Here is a 22,362-nt window from a genome sequence, read left to right as displayed (position 1 = left end):
ATATTATGAATGTAATCAGTGAAAGAATTTATACTAGGCTAATGGAACAACATGATCCCCAGAAGAATGCTGGTGCACTGTTATCTTTACATCTGAAAATTAAGCATTGTATCAACAAAATATATTTTAGTGGAAGCCAACATGCCAAAGCAGACCAAGCAAAGGATATCATTCCAGAACCAAAAGAACCAGGTGACATACATCCAGAATTTGGTTGCCAGGTATATACCAAGAGGGAGAGCACTATGCATTGAGTGATCAAAAAATGATCTGTAAGAGAAAGATTAAAAAAAAATACATTATTAGACTTGATTGCTTTCCTTGCTGAAAATTTTCTTCCTAAGTTAAAGTTGTCTAAAGGTGGCAATGAACTATCTGGCTTAAGGCAAATGTTGTTATGTTGTTTAATGTTATCATCCGTGGATGTGTGGACACTAGAATAAGAATCTAAGAAGGACCTGCTGCTCCTCTGTCCATATCGTCCTTTAAAAACAAAAAATGTAATTGTAAATAATCTGAACAGCAGGAAGCTTTAAGGCTAATAGTAAAGGGACCATTTTCTGTCTGAAATCTGCCCCATATGCCCAGGAAGGGGTGGATACCATTCATGTCCATTAATGCTGCACAAATATAGGCTTCAGAAGGTCATATCAGCGTTTCGCTTCTGATGGGGAAAAATATACTATATGCCATCAGCCTATATGAATAAACCCTCTCCAAGGCTGCCAAATATTGTAGAATTGAGCACCAATAAACCAATGTAAAGCTGGCAATACATGGACCATTCTATGTAGGTATTTGACTAGGGTGTAGGGTTGTTCACCTTCAGATGAACTTTAAGTATGATGTAGAAAGCTCTGAAGTTTAGATATATTGTTGCTAGGGTCCAAATTACCATAGCAACCATGCACTGATTTGAATAATTGATTGGAATATGAAGAGGAGCGTGCCTAAATAGACAGACAAGAACAGGTATGGGACCTATTGTCCAGAATGCTCGGGACCTGGGGTTTTCCAGATAACGGATCTTTCCATAATTTGGATCTTCATACCTTGAGCCTACTACAAAATCTGATAAAAATTAAATAAACCTAATGGACTGGTTTTGCTTCCAATAAGAATTAATTATTTCTTAGTTTGAATCAAGTACAAGGGGCTGTTTTATTATTACAGAGAAAAAGGAAATACTTTTTTCAAAATTTGGATTATGTGGATAAAATGGGATCTATGTGAGAAGGTTATCCCGTAATTCAGAGCTTTCTGGATAACGGAAATTATAAATAAATAATAAAAAGTAGCAATAACAATACATTTGTATCAGTACAAAGCAATTATGGGGTTTTGTTTTTTTTTACAGTGACCCCCCCCATCTGAAAGATGGAAACAAAAAATGGCAAAAACTATTTAAAAAAAAAAAAAAATAAAAAAAAATGAAAGCCAAATAAATGTGCTTAGAACTAGCCATTCTATAACATAGTAAAAAGTTATAAGATGAACCACCCCTTTAAAGAGATACCGACACCAGAAATTGAACCTTTTTATACATCTACCATAAAATTGACTTTGCATGCTTCTTATAATTTTGCGATAAAGTATTTCCCAATACTTTTACATTACCTATCTGACTCCCTTTGATCGCCTATGAGGGGGCTGCCATATTTGTGCAGCAGGAGTCCTTTGGCATTAGAAAACGACAGGCTGAGATGGGGCAGTGAAGTTGGCAAAACAGGTCAGGTTTAGGAACTTCAACTAACAATTACTTACAAAAACAAACCTCTGCGCAAAAAACAGCATGACCTATAGGTAACTTTTAATGTATATTCATATTTTAAAAAAGTCGTTTTTTAGTGTATCACTTTAAAGTAGCAGGAATAGAAAATGGACTTTTCTAATATGATTTGGTATAGGATACCCAATGCATGTGAGCTATGCAGATTTAGTATGCCTTTAATACACCTAAGTACTTTGATGTGAGAATGCAGGAGTCAGGCATGGAGGTGAGAAGCAGTGTTAGGGACGTATAAATATTTCCATAAAAAAAAGGTTACTTATTTATTGCTGGCCAACAAGACACATCTTTGTAAAACAGTCAATACAGCAGACTAAATTTTTTTTTACTGATGCAAGTATTACGGCAAGCAATTTGAAGTTTAATAAAAATACTTACTTTGATAGGAATTGCACTGTTGCCCAGACTCCACCATACATTAGGCCTTTTATTAACCAGGAGTCTATATCAAGGTCAGCAATAAAACCAACGAGCCAAATTACCAGAAATGGAGTTCCCAACATGATTTTTTGACGAAATTCCTGAAAGATAAATACTGATTTGTCAAAATCATTTATCTCCTAGAAGCAGCGGAACTCCGTTAAACAGATAATTCTAGCAACATGTATCAATCCGACTCCCACAAACGTTAAATCAGTACTAGAGGATTGCTACATAGAAAAGAAATATATAATGCTCAGTTTGATATAACAAGGAGAAGGAAAAAATGTAAATTTCAAGACAGCAAACAACTTGTCAACCATATACTTTTCAAATGCAAGCGACACTGACACATTACATTATAACAGATAGTATCACTAGTAAAGCATGAATAGGCAAAGCGACAAGCATAATTCATGTCAGCAATTCTGATTTTCAACTATTATTCTTGCTTAAAGGGATACTGTCATGGGGAAAAAAAGAAATTTTCAAAATGAATCAGTTAATAGTGCTGCTCCAGCAGAATTCTGCACTGAAATCCATTTCTCAAAAGAGCAAACAGATTTTTTTTATATTCAATTTTGAAATCTCACATGGGGCTAGACATTTTGTCAATTTCCCAGTTGCCCCTGGTCATGTGACTTGTGCCTGCACTTGAAGAGAGAAATGCTTTTTGGCAGGCTGCTGTTTTTCCTTCTCAATGTAATTGAATGTGTCTCAGTGGGACATGGGTTTTTACTATTGAGTGCTGTTCTTAGATCTACCAGGCAGCTGTTATCTTGTGTTAGGGTTCTGCTATCTGGTTACCTTCCCATTGTTCTTTTGTTTGGCTGCTGGGGGGGAAAGGGAGGGGGTGATATCACTCCAACTTGCAGTACAGCAGTAAAGAGTGATTGAAGTTTATCAGAGCACAAGTCACATGACTTGGGGCAGCTGGGAAATTGACAATATGTCTAGCCCCATGTCAGATTTCAAAACTGAATATAAAAAAATCTGTTTGCCCTTTTGAGAAATGGATTTCAGCGCAGAATTCTGCTGGAGCAGCACTATTAATTGATTCATTTTGAAAACATTTTTTTCCCCCATGACAGTATCCCTTTAAATAATGCCATACTGAGGTTTCAGCTGGCAGAAGTCATCATTAGGCGTTAGTACAGTACAGTGATTCGTGACGGGGAGGGAATGGGCTTCTGAAGTCCTGTAAACAAATTTTAAAAAAAAAGTATAATTTTAGCCATTTTTATCGGCCGAGTATGGCCGCCTTTTTGATAAGTTTAGTAACTTTTGGTATGTTATAAGAATGCCATATTCTTGGAAACTTTACAATTGATCTTCAGTTTATTTTGTATATATCTATTTTTTTAATATTTGTCTCGTTTCTTGCTGTCAGATAGGGTCAATGACACCAAAAAACTGTTCCTCGTTGAGGCTACAATTTTATTATTACTATTATTCCTTTTTTTCCTGTTCAGGCCCTCTCCCATTCATATTCCCTGGCTTTCATATAAACAACTGCCTGTACTATGGTATTCTGGACCCCAGCAACCAGCTAGCTGCTAAAATTCAATACTGGAGTACTGCTGAATAAAAAGCTAAATAATTCAAAAACCACAAAAAAATAAAAAATAACAAATAGTCTTAGAATATGAATGTCTACATCACACTAAACGTTGAGTAAAAGCTGAACCACCCCTTTAATACTTTAATGTACAAACATGGTCTGTTGTTGTCTAACCGAAACCCAGTATTTACCTTATCTGCTTTTAGCTTTTTAAAGAATGAGGGGTTATCATAGCCTTTGGCCTGTCTGGCTTCTTGCAAATGGTTGATCATCCAAACATTTTTCCTCTGTTTAGCAAGATCAAGCGGTGATTCTCCCTGAAAACAAAATTTAAACATATACTCATGAAATACACAGAGCACGCAAACATTTTTAGGCCTTGTCCTCTCACATGCAGACTAGAAAGCAAAGTAACATGTGACATCTTTATTGTATGAACTCTTTCCTGTTTTGGAAGCAAGGTCCTGCTGTCACTGTGCTTTTTTTATTTGTTTGTTTGTTTTTTACTGGTGTTCTCCACTCAGGGCAGTGGTGGTCAAAAAAATAAATAAAAACAAAATAAAGTTCACTTTCTGTTTGTGAAGATTCTCATTCATCCAGGTCATCGTATATCTGTAGAAATAAGTCAAATCAACTGGACTGGCTGTGGTTTTTTTTTTTTTTCTTGAAGACTTTTCACTAGTCATCTCACTGGCTTTCTCAATGTCTTGTAAAAAGATCTTTCTGAAATAAATACCCTGGAATGTTGCTCCAGGGTATTTTATTGTCTGCCACATACAATGCTGTTTTGGAACCTCTCCCTGGAAGGTTTAAAAACTAAGTTTACCTTTATATTCTGGGCATCAACATTGGCTCCCGCATCTAGAAGCAAACTAATGACAGTAGTGTTGCCAGCAAGCACTGCCCAGTGCAGTGCTGTGTTCTTGTGGTATTTATCACCAAGGTTAACAGATACATTAAAGGTAAGCAGTAACCTTGTGGGATCAACACTGCAAAACACAATAAAGTCAATAACAAATTATATTATAAACACAAAAAAAAATGCAAACCTGAATCAAACTTTAGTAGACTGCAAATTAAATGAAAAAAATAACAACAACCCAATATTTTTTTTAAAAAAAAGAAACTGCTTTATGTCTCTGTCCAACTTACACGTAAGAAGGTTTTTTTTTTTATTTCTTATTTTTCTTAAAGGAACAATAACACCAAAAAATGAAAGTGTCCTAAAGTAATGAAAATATAATGACTGTTTATGCTGTACTGGTAATACTGTTGTGTTTGCTTCAGAAACTCTTCTATAGTTTATATAAACAATCTGCTGTGTAGCCATGAGGGCAGCCATTCAAAACTGAAGAAGAAGAAAAGGCACAGGATACACAGCAGATAACTTAAGATCAGTAGCATACAATGGGATTCTTCAGAATGTATGTTATCTACGGAGTCCTCTGCTTGAATGGCTGCCCCCATGGCTACACAGCAGCTTGTATATATAAACTATAGAACCATAGCAGCCCGCTGCTTTTTTTTCCTTTAATTTTTCATGCTCTTATGTTTCCCAATAGCAGCTCAGTTAGTCTGGTTTCCATACTTAAGGGAGTATAAACAATGATGGGTGAATACATTCAAAGCTGTAAAACCAAATCACATATTTGAAAGCTACAGGTTACCCATAGTAAAACCTAAGGGACAAGGACAATCTTTAACATATAATAGTGAATGCATTAGAAATATGGGCTTACCTGTGTGTCCTGTAAGATGCCCACATTAAAGGAGTCATTCCATTTTGATCCATCATGTCTACATCCTATAAACACATATGTTTACAGTTCAAAGTATAAACATAATTGGTTTCCTCATAAAATCTCAACATACAATATGTTTGTAGTTGTAGTGTACTGGGTTTTATATAATAGTCTTTATAATGATTTACAATATATATTTCTGATTTATAGTGAATCAAACCTTAAACGGTAACTATTGCAAAAATGAAAATTTAATATAAACTTAATCATACTGAAATAATACATTTTCTAAATACAATCAATTAAATATTCTGGACGGTTTCTGAAATATTCAAGTTACTCTTCACTATCATTCATCATCTGTCTCTCTTCATGCAGGAGTTGGGAGTCTAATTTTGAATGACAGTTAGATCCAATATTTCTTATAGACTTATTTCTTAAAGACACACCTCTTGGTCCAGGCATTATATAGCTTTCAGAAGGCTTTTACAATAAGTGTGACAAGGGTTTCACAGAAATACCATACATAGTCTGACTCCTCCTTGTACAATTAATGTCTAAATGATTTACTTAGTCTTACATGTTATCAAAGGAATGTTGTAACATACTGTGCCTAGCTCCAACGGTCCACAGCCTCGCAATCAGCTATCGGCTAACCAAGGCCATTGTGGTATTTCCAGTAATTTGAGCAGCACTTCAGCAGTAAGGGGCCCCCATCAGACAGACTGGCGTTATGCTGACACTCTGGAATTTAAGTAACAGAGTGATGATCTTTTGTTTGTATGGCCTAGTATAAGCTATATGAGTGACCATTGTCCACAGTAGACCATTAGTCCTTAAAGTCCATCCTGCCTTGGGCCTTATAGCGTTATGGCGTCATAGAGGGCGGGGGTGACAAATATCAACCCTCTGACACTAGCCTTTCGTCCGTCTTAGGAATTGGACCGTTCCAGATATATATTATATAAACAAGCTGTAATATATCTGCTAGGAAAGGGAGCTCCTCTATAAGATATATTGGATCTAATGTCAATGAAAATATTACACCCAATCCTGCATGAAGACAAAATGAAGAGAAGCAGGTGCTGAGAGAGGAAGTGAAGATAAACTTGATTGTTTCAGAAATGGTACAGAATTTATCGTTTGTATTTAGAAAGTTTATTGTATCAGTATAAACTTATAATAAATACGGTAAGTTAATACTATCTATTAATTTTTTGAGATTTTTTCCCTTCAAAGTATATCACAATGTCCAACTCACATAACTGTTTGGATGCTAGGATATTTTGGATAATTTTGGACCCTAGCAACCAAAATACTAGCAACCAAAAAACGACTAAAATTCCAAACCGGAGAGCGGTTGAACAAAAAGCTAAATAATTCAAAAACCACTGATAATAAAAAATTACTTGAGGAAGACCCTCTGATTTCCATAAAGGAAAACGCTCATATTCTTTTAAAAGGACAAATTCCAGAATCCATCACTTCAGAGCGGAACAAGGTGAGCAAGGGGTTGCATTACTGTGAGCCTAAAGAATGTGGAGAACTGGCCCCCTGCAATCCGAGACAGACTATCATGGTGTCTGTTTAATCAGGTATGTCTATGTAAATAAAAAACATACAACTGTATATTTATCTTTGAAAGTTCATATAGCGTTGATGCACCTTATCTACTAAATAACCTCATGTCAGAAAGGGGGTATATTTTTACTTTAGGTTGGACACACACACACTTTATAACAACAATAATATCTAATGAAACTTTACATCATATAACCTATTGTGTGGCCCATAATAATCTAGAGAGAGATCACAGCCAACTCTAATTTAGCATATGTCGTCAGCTGGTGCACTGGTATGATAGGCAAACACCCTTCAATTCCTGGGTGTGGTAGGCATTAACCCACCACTCAATTCTGTGCAAAGTTTTCTGTATTCTGTCGTGTTTTCCTTCCGCCCTCTTAAAAACTGCACACCTGTGAATGTACATATTGAAACAATATACTCAAATATGCTGAGAAACATTACCATAAGCATATCAATAATATTACAACACTGACCTCTACTGATAAAAAGGGAAAAACTGCACTCCTGCACAAGATAATGTACTGCAAACACCACCAACAAACCACAAAATGGTACACCATATGACTAGACTGCATTGTCGCAAGTTAAAGTTTGATAGCCATACCTAATTTCAAAACTACATTTAAACATGTCAAACTATAATTTAAATAAACATTTAACATTGGGAAATTACTGTTAAAATGAAAGTTTATTTGGACAAACTGAAAGAGGTTTCCTGAATTTAGCAGTTTAATACAGGTTTTAAGTAAATAACTGTATTTACATGTAAAAGAGTTGTGTAAAAGAAAAAAAAATCTTGTAAAATATTACTTATAAGCATCTTCTACAATAAACAGTATATAACACCACTCCATTATCTTGTTCCATATTCTGCTCATTGCACTCAGCAGTAGATATGTACATTTACATTGCTACTGCTCAGTGAGCACTAAATGGGCAGGTGTTTGTAAATGCAACATTTAAATTACTGCATAAATCAGAATCACAAGTGCCAAATCGTAAAACAGGATTGCTACTAGAAGGTACCTGTATCTGTACATCTGAATTAACTCATATTTAAAGGGGAACTCCGGCTTCCAAACCAAAATTTGATAAAGAGGCCCACTTAACACAGAAACCCCTAATATACCCATCACAGTTACTGGTTTCTTCAAAAAGTATGAATAAATGCCATTTTCTATGCTGAAATCCAGCTGTTTCCAAGTTTTTCTCTTTCTGCATCATTTGAAATCCTGGCAGGGGAGGAGGGACTAAACACTGTTGTTACAAATTGTAAAAACATCTCCACAGCTTACAGACAGCATGCAGGAACTACATAACCCACAATGCATTGCACTGAGATGTTCTGTTCCTTATTGAAATTACATGAGCAGGGAATTGTGCGGTTTGGAGGATGCAGTCTAAGGACAGATGGCTGCTGATACAAATTAATGGTAGTCAGCCAGCTCAGCAGGAGGGCTAGGCTTAGGGTTGCTTAATGTTCCAAACCATTAAAAATCATGAAAAGTCTGCATATTTTATAATTGATGTATACTGCAAAGTTACTTTTCAAAAAGTTATGTTTTTGTGGAATCCCCCTTTAAAGGAACAGTTCAGTGTAAAAATAAAAACTGGGTAAATAAATAAGCTGTGCAAAATAAAAAATGTTTCCAAATAGTTGGACAAAAATTTTATGTATAAAGGCTGGAGTGACTTGATGTCTAACATAATACTAAGAACACTACTTCCTGCTTTGCAGATCTCTTGGTTTCCACGTATTGGTTACTGCCTGGTAACCAATCAATCAGTGACTTGAAAGGGCACACGGGTCATAACTGTTTGCTTTTGAATCTAAGCTCTCAGCTGCATGCCAAAGATCAATTGCAAACTCACTGAACAGTTATGTCCCATGTGGTCCCCCTTCATGTCACCGACTAACTCAGAGATAGAGACCTGAAAAGTAGGAAGTAGTGTTCTGGCTATTATGAACTAGAACAAGCCAATTTACACAATCTTTTGATTTTTTTTCAGGAAGAGCATGAACACCTTGGGGCTCATTTATCAACACTGGGCAAATTTGCCCATGGGCAGTTACCTATAACAACCAATGATTCGCTTTTTAAAGCCAGCTGCAAGTAGAACAATGAATGCAGCAATCTGATTGGTCGCCATGGGTTACTGCCCATGGGTAAATGTGCCCAGTGTTGATAAATAACCCCCCTTGTGTTTAGAGACATACCTAACAGAGTTCCATAAAAACAAATGTAAAAATGCAAAATAAAAAAAACCACAAAAAAAAACCAAGGGGGGGGGTCAAATATTACCTGTCCTTTTGCAATAAGATATGCAACAATAGATGTATGTCCAAATTGTGCAGCTAGATGGATACAGCTACAACCCTCTCCATCGATGAGTGATGGGTCAGCACCATATTTCATCAGCTGGACAACCATAGATAGATGCCCCTGTCTAAAAAGAAATTACTGACTTTGTTAATTAAAATTTCAAATACATTAAATAAAAGAAAGTGATTCATATAGTTAAAAAAAAGTGATGCACATACCTAGAAAATGTTTCTTTCAATCACACACCAAAACTAAATGAATTATATTTGTTTTTCAAACCCTATATGGAAAAAGAACATTTCATAAAGAAAATACAGGTATGGGACCTGTTACCTAGAATGCTCGGGACCTGAGGCTTTCCAGATAATGGGTCTTTCCATAAGATGGGTCTCTATACCTTAAGTCTACTTAAAAAAAATTATTTAAACATAAATTAACCAAATAGGATTGTTTTGCATCTAATAACGATTAATTGTATATTAACTGGAATCAAATACAAGATCCATTTTAATAGAGAGAAAAAGGAAATAATTTTAAAAAGTTTGAATTATTTGATTATAATGGAGTCTACAGGAGACGGCCTTGCCCAAATCTGGAGCTTTCTGGATAACAGGTTTCCGGATATGAATAGAAATTGTATCCATAGTAGAGGAACAATAAAGCACATTTATCAAGGGTCGAATTTCGAATGCATGTAAAATAAACTCGAAATTCGACCATTCAAAGTTTATTAACAAAATCTAAATTTCTCAAAAAAAATTTTTCGAATTAGAAAAACTATTCTAATTTAAAAACTTGAGAAAAACTCGAATGTCAGGAAGACTGCAAACATCACCAATTAGATCACAATTCGAATTTAAGAGTTTCGACCAAAATATAAAAATTTTCGAATTCGGATTTTCTCTTCAACCCTTAATAAATCTGCCCCTTAATGTTGGCATTATTAAAATGGGTGTGAGCATATACATACTGATTTCCTGTAAAATGTTTTTGCAGATAATAAACAAAATGCCCTTAAGGTGAATTTTTTGATGGCCTTCTCTTGTATTAACTACAGAATTGCTAGTAAACATTTGCCAACAAGCATGCTAGTTAAAAAGAAGTGTTGATATTAAAAAGTTAAATATATTCATCACCTTTTTCCAAAAACAAGTATGACAGAATTTTAAGGGGGAGGGGGCATAATACAAAAATTAAATTCAGGTAATGTTAAGCCAGGCCTTTCTCTGCCAGTGATAGAAATCATTAAGCAGTAAACCAGGGGAAAACCTAGGTAACCATAATAGATTCAAATCATTAAAAAATAAACACAATTCTTATTCTTAAGGCCAAGGGCAGAAAGAGCTTTGGCTCCACTGTGTATTTTATTCAGGCTGAGAAAAGCAGATCTGGTCCATCTCTATACAATTGAACTGCTTCCATTTGCGTGCAGGCACACACAGAGGAGCGGGGAAGAGGTTGGCTTGAAAATGCCTGCTTTCACGTATTTGGGCCAACCTTTACACTGCTGTGTGCGACTACACACAAGTGGGTCTAATTCAAATTGATAGGTGAGTCACGGAAGAGATTTGCTTTTCGCAGCCTGAAAAAACACAACCAATCACAACAAAAGTAACTGTTTTAATATATTAAAATACAAACTTCATTTTTTGAGAATAGCTGCCCTTTAATTTTGCAGGCATTACAAGTATACATGCAGGACTGTGTTTAAAATGAATCTTCTTCACCCTTGGAATAAATTATATTTCCTTAGAGGATCTCAGATAAATCTAACATGACTTTATTTCCCTGATTTATAACCTTTGGTACATGATGTTGTTAAGACTACAACTACCAATATGTTTGAATGCTGGTTGATTTACTCTATCCCTACTTAGTGTACAAAAAGGCATATAGGCATATATTACCAAGTATATGTAGCACACAATTGCTCTTCAGGTTTGGCTTACAAGAATATCAAAATAATCATTTAGCCCAAATTTCATTTCATCCTTACATATTTTTGGCCTGGCATTGATCGGAGAGACCCATCGGAAGCCCCCACACAAGGGCAGATAAGCTGGCGAATTGGTCTAAAGGACTGATATCGGCAGCTTTAATCTTTTTAATATTATTAACCCCCATAATGCCAGTGTAATACTGCTCTGGCATGAAACCCCTCTTAAAGACATTAACAGAATAAGTCCTCACAACATCATCCCAGAACCACCTACACTGCTTCAAATGATCTTTTCCTCTAAACGAACTCTGGTCCGATGATCCCTCACAAGTGTCTTTTCTATACCGAAAACCACACCAACCATGACAATCTAGCCCCTCATAATTTAAATCTTCCATCCCCTTAACCAGTTTAGTTGCACGTCTTTGCACTCTCTCCAGCTCATTTATATCCCTCTTAAGGACTGGAGTCCAAAACTGCAATGCATACTCCAGATGAGGCCTCACCAGGGACCTATAAAGAGGCATAATTATGTTTTCATCCTTTGAGTTAATACCCTTTTTTATGCAAGACAGAACTTTATTTGCTTTAGTAGCCAAAGAATGACACTGCCCAGAATTAGACAACTTGTTATCTACAAAAACCCCTAGATCCTTCTCATTTAAGGAAACTTCCAACACACTGCCATTTAGTGTATAACTTGCATTTATATTATTTTTACCAAAGTGCATAACCTTGCATTTATCAACATTGAACCTCATTTTCCAGTCTGCTGCCCAGTTTTCCAATTTAGTAAAATCACTCGGCAAAGTGGCAGCATCCTGCATGGAACTTATAGTTCTGCACAATTTCGTATCATCAGATAAAATAGAAACAGTACTTTCAATGCCCACCTCCAGGTAATTAGTATCAGGTTAAAAAGCAAAGGACCAAGTACAGAGCCCTGCGGAACTCTGCTAAAGTTCAGAAATCAGAAAATGTTCCATTTACCACCACTCCTTGTAGTCTATATTTTAGCCAGTTCTCTATCCAATTACAAATACTATGTTCCAGGCCAATATTCCTTAATTTAACCATTAACCTTCTGTGTGTCTACATCATACTAAAATTTAACTCATAGATGAACAACCCCTTTAACAAGCACTTGCATTTTACATTGCATTTATTAATATCAATATTGTGCTGCCTCATTATAATGGAGTTAGAACTGTCCTTTCCTTCCCTCTGCCTCCAGTATTTTAATAAACTGGCTTCATTAAATTTGAAATAAGGACCAAGGGCTAAGTGAATTTATAAAGGAGTTACTACAGGGATACAGTTTTTATGTGGTGATTATCGACTTATTTATGTGTAAAGGGGACCAGTCACCCAAAGAAATTATTCAAAATACTATTTTATCACATTAGTCAAGCAAAATTAACTCTAATGACACTATATAAATTATTTGAATCTTGTTTCCTTTAATCTGGGAATTCATAATTCTAGCAAGCAGGCAGAAGCCATTTTGTGGACACTTATTAAGGCAATCCTTGCATCATCTCAGAATCTTGTTTGTGCAGCAGAATGGGGGACCCGATTCCATACCCATGACCTGGCTACACAATTAAACGGTGAAGAGAACAGGGGAATGTGTGGAGAGCAGTGAAATCTAGTAAGTGCTAAATGGAAAGTGGAAGTAATAGTCTGTTCTGCCTCTATGCCTAAGGCATAGAGAAGGGGCAGATAATATTTGTTTGACAGCTGAGATTTTTAAATGAGGACTTTAATTATACAGCTTTTTGTGTCTGAGTGACAGGTCCATTTTAAAGTATGAATTAGTAGGCTGGCCAGTCATATAACGGTTTAATAAATTTATTTTAATTTTAAAGAATTTGTATTTGTGCCTGAAAACAGTGTCTAATGTAGAGAAAACTAGAGAAGACAATCTACTTAAAATACTTTTTTAAAAAAAATTTTTAAACACAAAAAAAAGGAACAATTCAGTTTAGCTTTACTTTAAGGTGAATGTAACCTAGCTGGCCAACTATAAATAGTTACAAAATTAAACCAATAATATTTAGAATAACCAAAGCAAATAACTAAATGGCCACTACAGTTTACTACACTGGTGCAAATTATGCCACGGTCAGATAGCTTTTGCACTAATAGAAGATAATCAATAAAGCATTTCAATTAAATATGCCGATCTAAAGTGCCCTGAAGCTACCTAAAGTACAAAGAGGGCTACAGATGGCCAGAAAGAAGGCAATCAAAGAGGTGCATATGTTCCACTGGGTTAAAAGTAAAATAAAAGACATATGAATGATCAGTGCTTATAAAAGTAGTTTGGTCTCATTTTAATACTTGCATCTGCGTGGCCTCTCCAGTATTTATTGACCTCTATCACCCATCTCATGCTGTTGCTACAGAAATATTAACGCAACACTCCCAATACAACCTAAGCACAGCAGAAAATAAAGTGTTGCCTTGTGCTTTTTAATATATACTACAGTATAAAATCCCGTAACATTTAAGTTATATGTTGTTTGACTGAATATCTCCACATATTTTTCCAGTGGTGTTTCACAGTACTGGTGGAAAGAAAGCAGCATGCACACCATCTTCAATTATAATATTAAAAGCACATGACAAGTCAAATTCATTGGGGGCAAGGGGGCATTGTGTCAGGCAGCATCCAGTGAATATAATTCTTACCTTAGACCCAGATCCTGTGATCTAATTTGCTGTAAAGTGCTCCGGCCCCAGGTACCTTGGATAACTTTGGAGACTTACCGCTATCTTAGTTTATGTCCCGGTCATCTTCTGTTCTGCCCTGGATGGCCTACATGCACAGTAGAGTACAAATCCAAACTAGGAGTTTCAATTTACTGCACATTCAGGACAGCGCAGATAATATCTGGGACATTTTTAGAGGGCAGCATGTACTTTTGGGACAGAACCCCAAGGTTTTTAATAAATAAAAGCAAAGTTCTAAGATAATTGATTATATTTACTGAGGGTGCCTAACATATTGTCACCCCCACTGAATGTGACTTAACTTGACTTTTAATACTCTTTCCTTGAAAGCAAGGAGAAGAATTGGCAGAAAAATGGCAGTCATCGGACTCAGCTTACAAAACAAGTACCTTCTGTACATTTGACTATTTGTTTCCATGGTTTTAGTGCAGCAAAGTTTAAGTCCAAATTTTCTATGTCCAATTCAACAGGTTAAGGTTGTTGTGTAGATAACAGGATAAGTGGAAAAATCTGTCTCACCTCGTTGCCCAGTGAAGTGGAGTGGAATTTAGGTCTCCTCCAAGTTGGTCTACTATTGAACCTTTTGATATGTAGAACCTTAAATAAAAAACATGAAAACACATTTAGCATAAATGTTAGAATACTATAATAAACAGCTGTGGGCTCATTTACAGAGTTAGTACAAACTTTGTATGGATTTTGTTTTTTTACCTACACTTCCCATCTCGGAGGAAATTATCCAATGCAGTCCTCGCCCTGATGGCCTATATCACCATCATTGTGATATGATCAAACTGATGTTGGGGAAAGATCAGCTTATTTGGAGACCTCGCTGAACATACCCCATATGTGTATGGCCAGCTTTAGTCTTGTCCTGGGTTTCTCTCCTTTCTACATGCTTTTCTTTTGGCCCATCACACCCTAACCTCATGGTTCCTCAATGTGTAAAATTGTGTTACAGTCTTTCTGCTCATTTCTGTTTGGTTAGGGAAGCTACAGATTTTATCTGAAGCCAAAGTACTATTGTACCCCATTATCAGCGGTCGTCTGTGTACTGTGTACAGTCTCCATTAAATTAAAAATAAGGGTGCAGAGGTTACTGCTATTTGTTCTGATATTTATATTATTCATTGGAGAGCTGGGTCTATAGTTACCGACAGACAGATCTCTTTAACATTGCAACAGTGGGATCTCCTTACAAGGTAGAGGGTTAGTGACGATAAACTTGATTATTTCAGAAATGATGAAGAATATTTAATTGGCTGTTTTTAGAAAGTTTCTTATTTCAGTGTGATGAAGCTTATATTAAATTTTTATTTTCACGACAGTTCCCCTTTAAGGATGATATGATCGTTTCCTCAGTGCCTGCAACCTTTACAAAGATACAAATGGCCTGAAAAAAATGTACCAAATCTTTCAAAAAACTAACATAAGTATATTTGAAAGTTGTTTGTTTTCTTTCATCGGTTTTGATTCTGGGTAGGGACTCTAACTTAGGCTTCCTTCAGCAGAATACCTACTTCACCAAATCCATCCTGTTGTTAATCGCTGCCCAGTGAAGCAAAGTAACATTTTCCTTGTCAGGTTGACGAACATCATATCCTGCATCAACTAGTTCTCTGCATCGCTCGTAAATACCATACCTGTAAGGAACGACACAAACAAATATATACATTTTCATACACTACTAGTAGAACTTTGAAATGATTAAGACAGTTTGGTTACTTCTAGGATTCACAATATACATTAATTCAAATTATTGTAAGGGACACTACATATCTGTGTTTTCAAATTATGCCCCAAGACTTTGATGGCAAAACAGCTCCTACAGCAGTGCTGCATGCCTTGGGCTTTGAGAAAACTTAAACATAGAGATTAGGATCATAAAAAAGCCCTCTGTTGCTTTCTGTATCCAGAGTAGTAATTCCCACACTTTCTGTATTTTGAAATACTAGACAGCTTCGGGTTATTTCCCTTGGCCCCATATATCTGAAGTTGAAGTTATACATCTGCTCAGCAGGTAGCATGTGTCACCTCAAAAAAAAAAAAAAAAAAAAAAAAAAAAAAACTTATTGGTTAGTAAGGGTTACAATGCAGAAGCAAATTTAGACCCTTTCAATACATTTGGGGAATGCGGTGGTAACATTTTTGAAACAAAGTATAATAACGTGATAGGAAAAAGCAAAATCTAAAAACAAAATATTTAACAAACAGTAATAATAATAATAATTACTGTGTGGCCTTGACAATATCCCATGTGCTGTAATCGTCCATGTGACTTTTGCGTCCAAGTGAATCACTGCTGTATCCATGATTATAATGGCTCTGGGTCTTGATCTCCTGTAAGACACAAGTTTACCACCATTAAAATTACAAACCAATGGCTCAGTCCCCAATTTATCTAGACAAAAAGGTCTCAAACATTCCAGCAAACATGCAATATCTGTATTAAACACACATGTATTAAAAATCAAAGATCAATCGATGAGACACAAGGCATACCATATATTTCATGCCCCTTCTCTTTACAGATTGTTAGCTCTATTGAGCAGGGCCCTCTTTACCTTATGAAACTGTAGAAACATATCTGGTACTGTAATTTTATATAAACTAGACATCAAACTGTTAGAACTACATATAATAATCATGTCAAGAGTTTAGAGTAATGTAATGTCAAAGGTTTAGAGTGTTTGGGTAGATTGCCCTTAAAAGCCTTGCAGGTCAGAGGGCCTCCCATCACACAGCCTGTATTAGCTCAAACCTTGGTGGTCCTAATAAAGTTAAATTAACAGTCTATATAGTAGATATAAATATGTGTAAGGGTATGGGCACACCTGGTGATTTGGCGAGATTTAGTCGCCTGGCGACTAATCTCCCCAAACACCTTCTCCTTCCTCACGAGGAAACTTAAGGCACTTCGGAATATGAAGCGTCGCGTGTGCAATGCCGCAGGCGACTTTTCATTATAGCCGGCGCAAGACAGGGGGAAGGCGTTCGGGGAGATTAGTCGCCACAAAGAAGAGGAGATTAGTCGCTAGGCGACTAAATTTCCCTGAATCACCAGGTGTCATTTATTAAAGGAAAACTATACCCCCCGAACAATGTAGGTCTCTATTAAAAGATACTGAGTAAAACAGCTCATATGTAAAACCCTGCTTCATGTAAATGAACCATTAAAATAATAATATACTTTTTTAGTAGTATGTGCCATTGGGTAATCATAAATAGAAAATTGCCATTTTAAAAAAATAAGGGCCGCCCCCTGAGATCGTAAGATTCACTGTACACACATACAAACCACATGTAAGGTCACATGAGCCAATTAACAGACAGAGTTCTGCCTTTTGCTTCCTCACTTCTTCCTGTTACAGTTAGTGTTGTAGTATTTCTGGTCAGGTGATCTCTGAGGCAGCACAGATAGAGTCACGAAATGGTGGTTCAAGGCAAGAGATGTAAAATGGCAATATTTATGTAAATATATATTCCAGTTTGGTACGATTCTTTAATATGTCATTCAATTTGATACAAACTATCTGTTGCTTAAGTATTCATTTTGGGGGTATAGTTTTCCTTTAATGTCCAGATGCTCTGGAAGGGGAGTCACCGATTCTGTAAACTATTCTAAAATCGATACATTAGTAAGTTGGTACATTTCTTATCTTTTTCCCTGCTGAGCAGAATCCTTGCGTTTCATTAAAGGCAGCTGTTAGAATTGATACAAAAGTTGCTAACATTGTACAGATGCTGCTGAGAAATGTATTAACTAAAGTAACAAATTGTAACAGTTCAGAATCTGCACCTGGATTACTGAGTTGTCAGGCTGAAACACCACAGACAGGACTAATAAATTTGAAACTGAAAAAAGTCTGAATTTATGGTGAACTATCTCGAAAAGACCGAGCTGAAAAAAAGTGTTCGGAAGGTGAACAACCCCTTTTAAGGCAGGGCAAAAATAGAATCTTCAGAGTTTTGCACTCCCTTTTGCCATGTAAGAACCAACAGTTATAAAGCACAGTGGAAATAGCAAGGCCATGTGTATATAGCACCAGAGCGCACATTTATAAATATGCTTTTGCCAAACTTTAACAATAATATAAATGATATAATTATAATAAAGTTAACATGAAATGTTTATGAATGTACCCCTATACGTTAGCACCATTGAATGGTGTTGATAGAGTATTATTCATCAGTGTAAAGCACAGTTGATAAATGTTACACATTCAAGACTGAACAGGGTGAAGTTTGAGATCACCACAGTCAGCTAGAGTGAAATTCCGCCACTTTCCATTCATTCATATGGCATTTTAAAAGACATATTCAAAGGGTGAACGTTCACTTTCACTCATTGGTAAATACTCTTAAAAATCCCATAGAAATGAAAGTAGAGTGGTGGAATTTCACTCTAGCGGACTGTGGCGATCTCTAACTTCCCTCTTTGATAAATATACCCCATAGTGCCAAGGGCACACTAAGCGGATTGTCCCCTTTCCTCCACAGTTTCTTTTAAAATGGAGGAAGAAAGCAGATCCGCTCTTTTGCACAGCCCCTTTGTTCCATTGACAGGCCGGAGTGGCATGTAATATGGGCGCAAAAACACAAATGTATCCATTTTCGCAGCCATAGCTGCTCCATGTAGCTCCACACAGGCCAACACTGAGCCTGTCACTGGAGTTCTGGGGTGTGTGCATATGAACTGATCAATTTTCCTATGTCTATATTAAAAAAGAAAAAATGCCTGCAGAGGTCTAAGAAACCACCATGTGCAGATTCAACTGAGACAAACATACAAGATTCCTGGGGCACATATTTTTTTATAAACATGCGTATGGCATTTAGTCAATACATTTATTTTGGTGTTCATGTGCTATATAATCACCTGTCAGATTTACCTTACATTACTTTCAGGTTCAACCTCTTATGCCAACACTGCCATCATCTCCTACATATGCTAATGGAGCATGGATTGATCAATGACATTGTGTGTAATGTGGCCACACATAAGGGTGACCAAATGGCACTGTACCCATTGTTTGTCCTTAGGGATGAATGATCAACTACACATAGAATGCAAGTAAAAAGCAGGCCCTTTGTGTTCAAGTCAGCAAAATGCTAAAAGTCATGTTGGATATGGCTGTAGGTAGGTTAGTGTATAGCAGCCTTAAGCAATTACACAAATAAGAAAGATACCAAAGTTGTTGTCTGTCAAGCAAAATGGTCAGATTGGGAAATTTTAAAAACATAATAGCAAAATCATTCTAAACCAAAACCTGGGCTGTCAATTTAATAATAATTATAAAAGATTACATTGTGAGAGGTTAGCCATTCAAATTTTAATGCTGTTATTTTACATGTCAAGAGAAGCTAGATTTAGTCAGAGCACCCCTCTGTAACCACTGGCCAACTGTATCTACACAATCATCAGCCAAATAAATTTACCATCGTAAAGGGATCACTGGAAATTCTGAACATATACATGGAAACATATCACAATGTTTGGTTATTATAAGCCTGTGTGCAGCCATCTTAGGGAAGAGACCCACGCTGCTATTTTGGTAGATAAGTCGCCCAGCAACAAATGACTCTTCTTCGGGCGACTAATCTTCACAAATTGCCTTCCCGCCAGCTAGAATGTAAATCGTCGGCAGGATGGCACTCGGAATGCTTTGTTTTCCGAAGTTGCCACACAAATAAACTTTGGGCGACTTCAGAAAGCCGAAGCGATCTGAGTGCCTTCCCGCCGGCGATTTACATTCTGGCAGTGGGAAGGCAGTTCGGGTTAGTCGCCCAAAGAACAAGTGATTTGTCGCTGAGCGACTAATCTCCCAAAATAGCAGCGTGTGTCTCTGCCCTTAAGACAATGCCAGTATACTTATTTAAGGGCAGGGGGCACAGGAAGCTACTGGGGGAGATTAGTCACCCAATTGTTGCTGGGTGACTAATCTCCCCCAGTAGCTTCCTGTGCCCCCTGCCCTTAAAATAAGTATACTGGCATTGTCTTAAGGGCAGAGACACACGCTGCTATTTTGGGAGATTAGTCGCCCAGCGACAAATCACTTCTTCTTTGGGCGACTAACCCGAACTGCCTTCCCGCTGCCAGAATGTAAATTGCCGGCGGGAAGGCACTCAGATCGCTTCGGCTTTCTGAAGTCGCCCAAAGTTTATTTGTGTGGCAACTTCAGAAAACAAAGCATTCCGAGTGCCATCCTACCGACGATTTACATTCTAGCTGGCAGGAAGGCTGTTTGCGAAGATAAGTCGCCCGAAGAAGAAGCAATTTGTTGCTGGGCGACTTATCTACCAAAATAGCAGCGTGCCCCTGCCCTTAAGCGGGAACTAGGGGTAGGCATTATATTGGGTTAGGGGTCAGCTACTCCATATGGCACCCTAAGTTTGGACTGTAATGTAGGTCCTATTATATCAATGACATTTATCGGACATTGAGTGCATTCACCATTTTCCCTGTGTCATGCCATATTTCCGCTCTATCGGGGGCATCAAAAGATGCACTTGCATTGGGTGCGAAAAATTCCTTGGCCTGGCTTTAAAACATTAATACAAGGGCTAACAAATTCCAATCTTCCATATGCAAATCAGTTAGATCACTTACAAGCAATAACAGAAAACCAGAAATGTTGGCAAGACTATGGAATAGTATATACTGAAGTAAACGAGGGAGCATAATGGCTCTTTATTCCAAAATGCAACAGTAACAGGAGACAAACTTAGAACAACAGAATCTTTTATTGACAGTTCCAGAATGAAATGAATTTCATAGGCACCTATTCTTTAGAATGTCAGAGAGAACCATTCTATTAGGAGAGGAGTATCCCTGATGGGAGCCTGGTACAAGGCCAAAGCTCAGGATAGAGGACTGAGATGACAGGATGAGCGTTACAAGGCAAACACAACACACAGGAAAGAATCAGTAACTGGTAGTCACAACAAACACAATGACTGCTGCTTGATTTCCACCTGTGCCCCCTGCACTGGCTGCTCCCCCGGGGCACGCACCTCACCCAGGGAAATGAGTGGCAATCCCAAATACAACACGCTCTCCGCCGTACAGTGAGAAGAGACAAGAACGAGAGACATTAATATTTCCTATACTGTAATACACACCCACACTGGGACTGGCCAGCTCGGCTCCCCTTGTGCATCTCCAAGGCATCCTATGCAGCAGCCAGTCCTTACAGCCGCCCTCACCCGATACCCCTCCCGTTCTATCACTGGCCCCGGAACTAATATTTTGCTTTCCGCAACTACATACTATAACAGAGAAAGCGTCTTACCTCAGGATGTAAAATAGGGACGCAGCCAGCTTCTTTCTCATATTCCTCCATAGTATCGGCCATCTTGGTGTTAAACCTCCCGCTGCATGATGGGTAATTGGAGGCGGGAGGAGGGAGAGGCTAATGTTAGGGCAGTGTGCACGCAAACGAGCGTTCTAAGGCCACAGCGCACTAGGCCAATGCTAGGCTGCGCGTTCTATGAAAGGATTTATGTGTGAAATCTTCATATTTTGTTCTATTGTTAGAGGCGACATATATTAAATGTATGGGGCTGTGTTTTCTTTGACCGTACCACACGCATTAGGCGTTAAAGGGGTCTCACCATGAAAGGGAATCACAATATGACTAATAAGGCCTGTTTGTGTGGTAACCTGGAGGCTGGTGTCTTTGCTGGGAGGGATCAGCAGCTGCCAGTGAGATTCCAAATAGGCCCTGGCATTTAAAGCAAAGTTTTATTTATTTATTTTTGTGACAATCCCGTTTTTGGTAACATCATGAAAATGCCAGAGGAAGAGATGTAATGTTTAATTTTTCCCCCAGAATGCTTGATATTCTTAAAGTTAGCCAATAAGTGGTATCATGTTACCACAAATAAAAACACTTATTTCCTTTTTCAGAATTGGTGCAACACACTTACTGCAAGAAAACAAGGGCTCAAAGTAAAACATGGGTCTGTGCCAGTTTAGAGCAGCCCCTCTGGGATCTACTACATCCCCTGAATAATATTAGACTTTAACGTGGCCATGTATGTTCACATTTCAGTGTAGAAGTCCACGGGCGATTTCGGCCCGATCTGACGCGCTGTCCAAAAACGCAGGCGTCAAGTCGGATGCAACGGAAATAAGGTAAGCAACAGGAACGTTGGATGGTGTTGCAACATTCGTGCAACATGACTGTCGGATGCACGCTGCGAATTCATCCGACATTTCCATCTCTTACCTTATTTCCATTGCATCCAACTTGACGTGTGTG

General features: G+C 37.4%; 1 protein-coding gene across 1 annotated transcript in view; it reads right to left on the bottom strand.

Annotated features, from left to right (window-relative positions):
• The window catches only part of zdhhc17.L (zinc finger DHHC-type containing 17 L homeolog), a 38,419-nt gene extending 16,517 nt beyond the window's left edge, over positions 1-21,902 (bottom strand). Inside the window, exons 1-10 of the mRNA XM_018252481.2 lie at positions 21,391-21,902; positions 16,332-16,438; positions 15,619-15,741; positions 14,618-14,695; positions 9,403-9,547; positions 5,510-5,574; positions 4,597-4,759; positions 3,962-4,087; positions 2,168-2,310; positions 170-270 (exon numbers count right to left, since the gene is read on the bottom strand). Of these exons, the coding sequence (XP_018107970.1) occupies positions 170-270; positions 2,168-2,310; positions 3,962-4,087; positions 4,597-4,759; positions 5,510-5,574; positions 9,403-9,547; positions 14,618-14,695; positions 15,619-15,741; positions 16,332-16,438; positions 21,391-21,453 (1,114 nt within the window). The 5' untranslated portion in view covers positions 21,454-21,902. The remainder of the gene's footprint in view (positions 1-169; positions 271-2,167; positions 2,311-3,961; positions 4,088-4,596; positions 4,760-5,509; positions 5,575-9,402; positions 9,548-14,617; positions 14,696-15,618; positions 15,742-16,331; positions 16,439-21,390) is intronic.
• Positions 21,903-22,362: the final 460 nt, after the last annotated feature.

The sequence above is a fragment of the Xenopus laevis genome, chromosome 3L (assembly GCF_017654675.1).
Source record: "Xenopus laevis strain J_2021 chromosome 3L, Xenopus_laevis_v10.1, whole genome shotgun sequence".
Taxonomy (NCBI): Eukaryota; Metazoa; Chordata; class Amphibia; order Anura; family Pipidae; genus Xenopus; species Xenopus laevis.
Note: the sequence above shows the minus strand (reverse complement) of the source record. Positions and strands in the feature narration are given on the sequence as shown.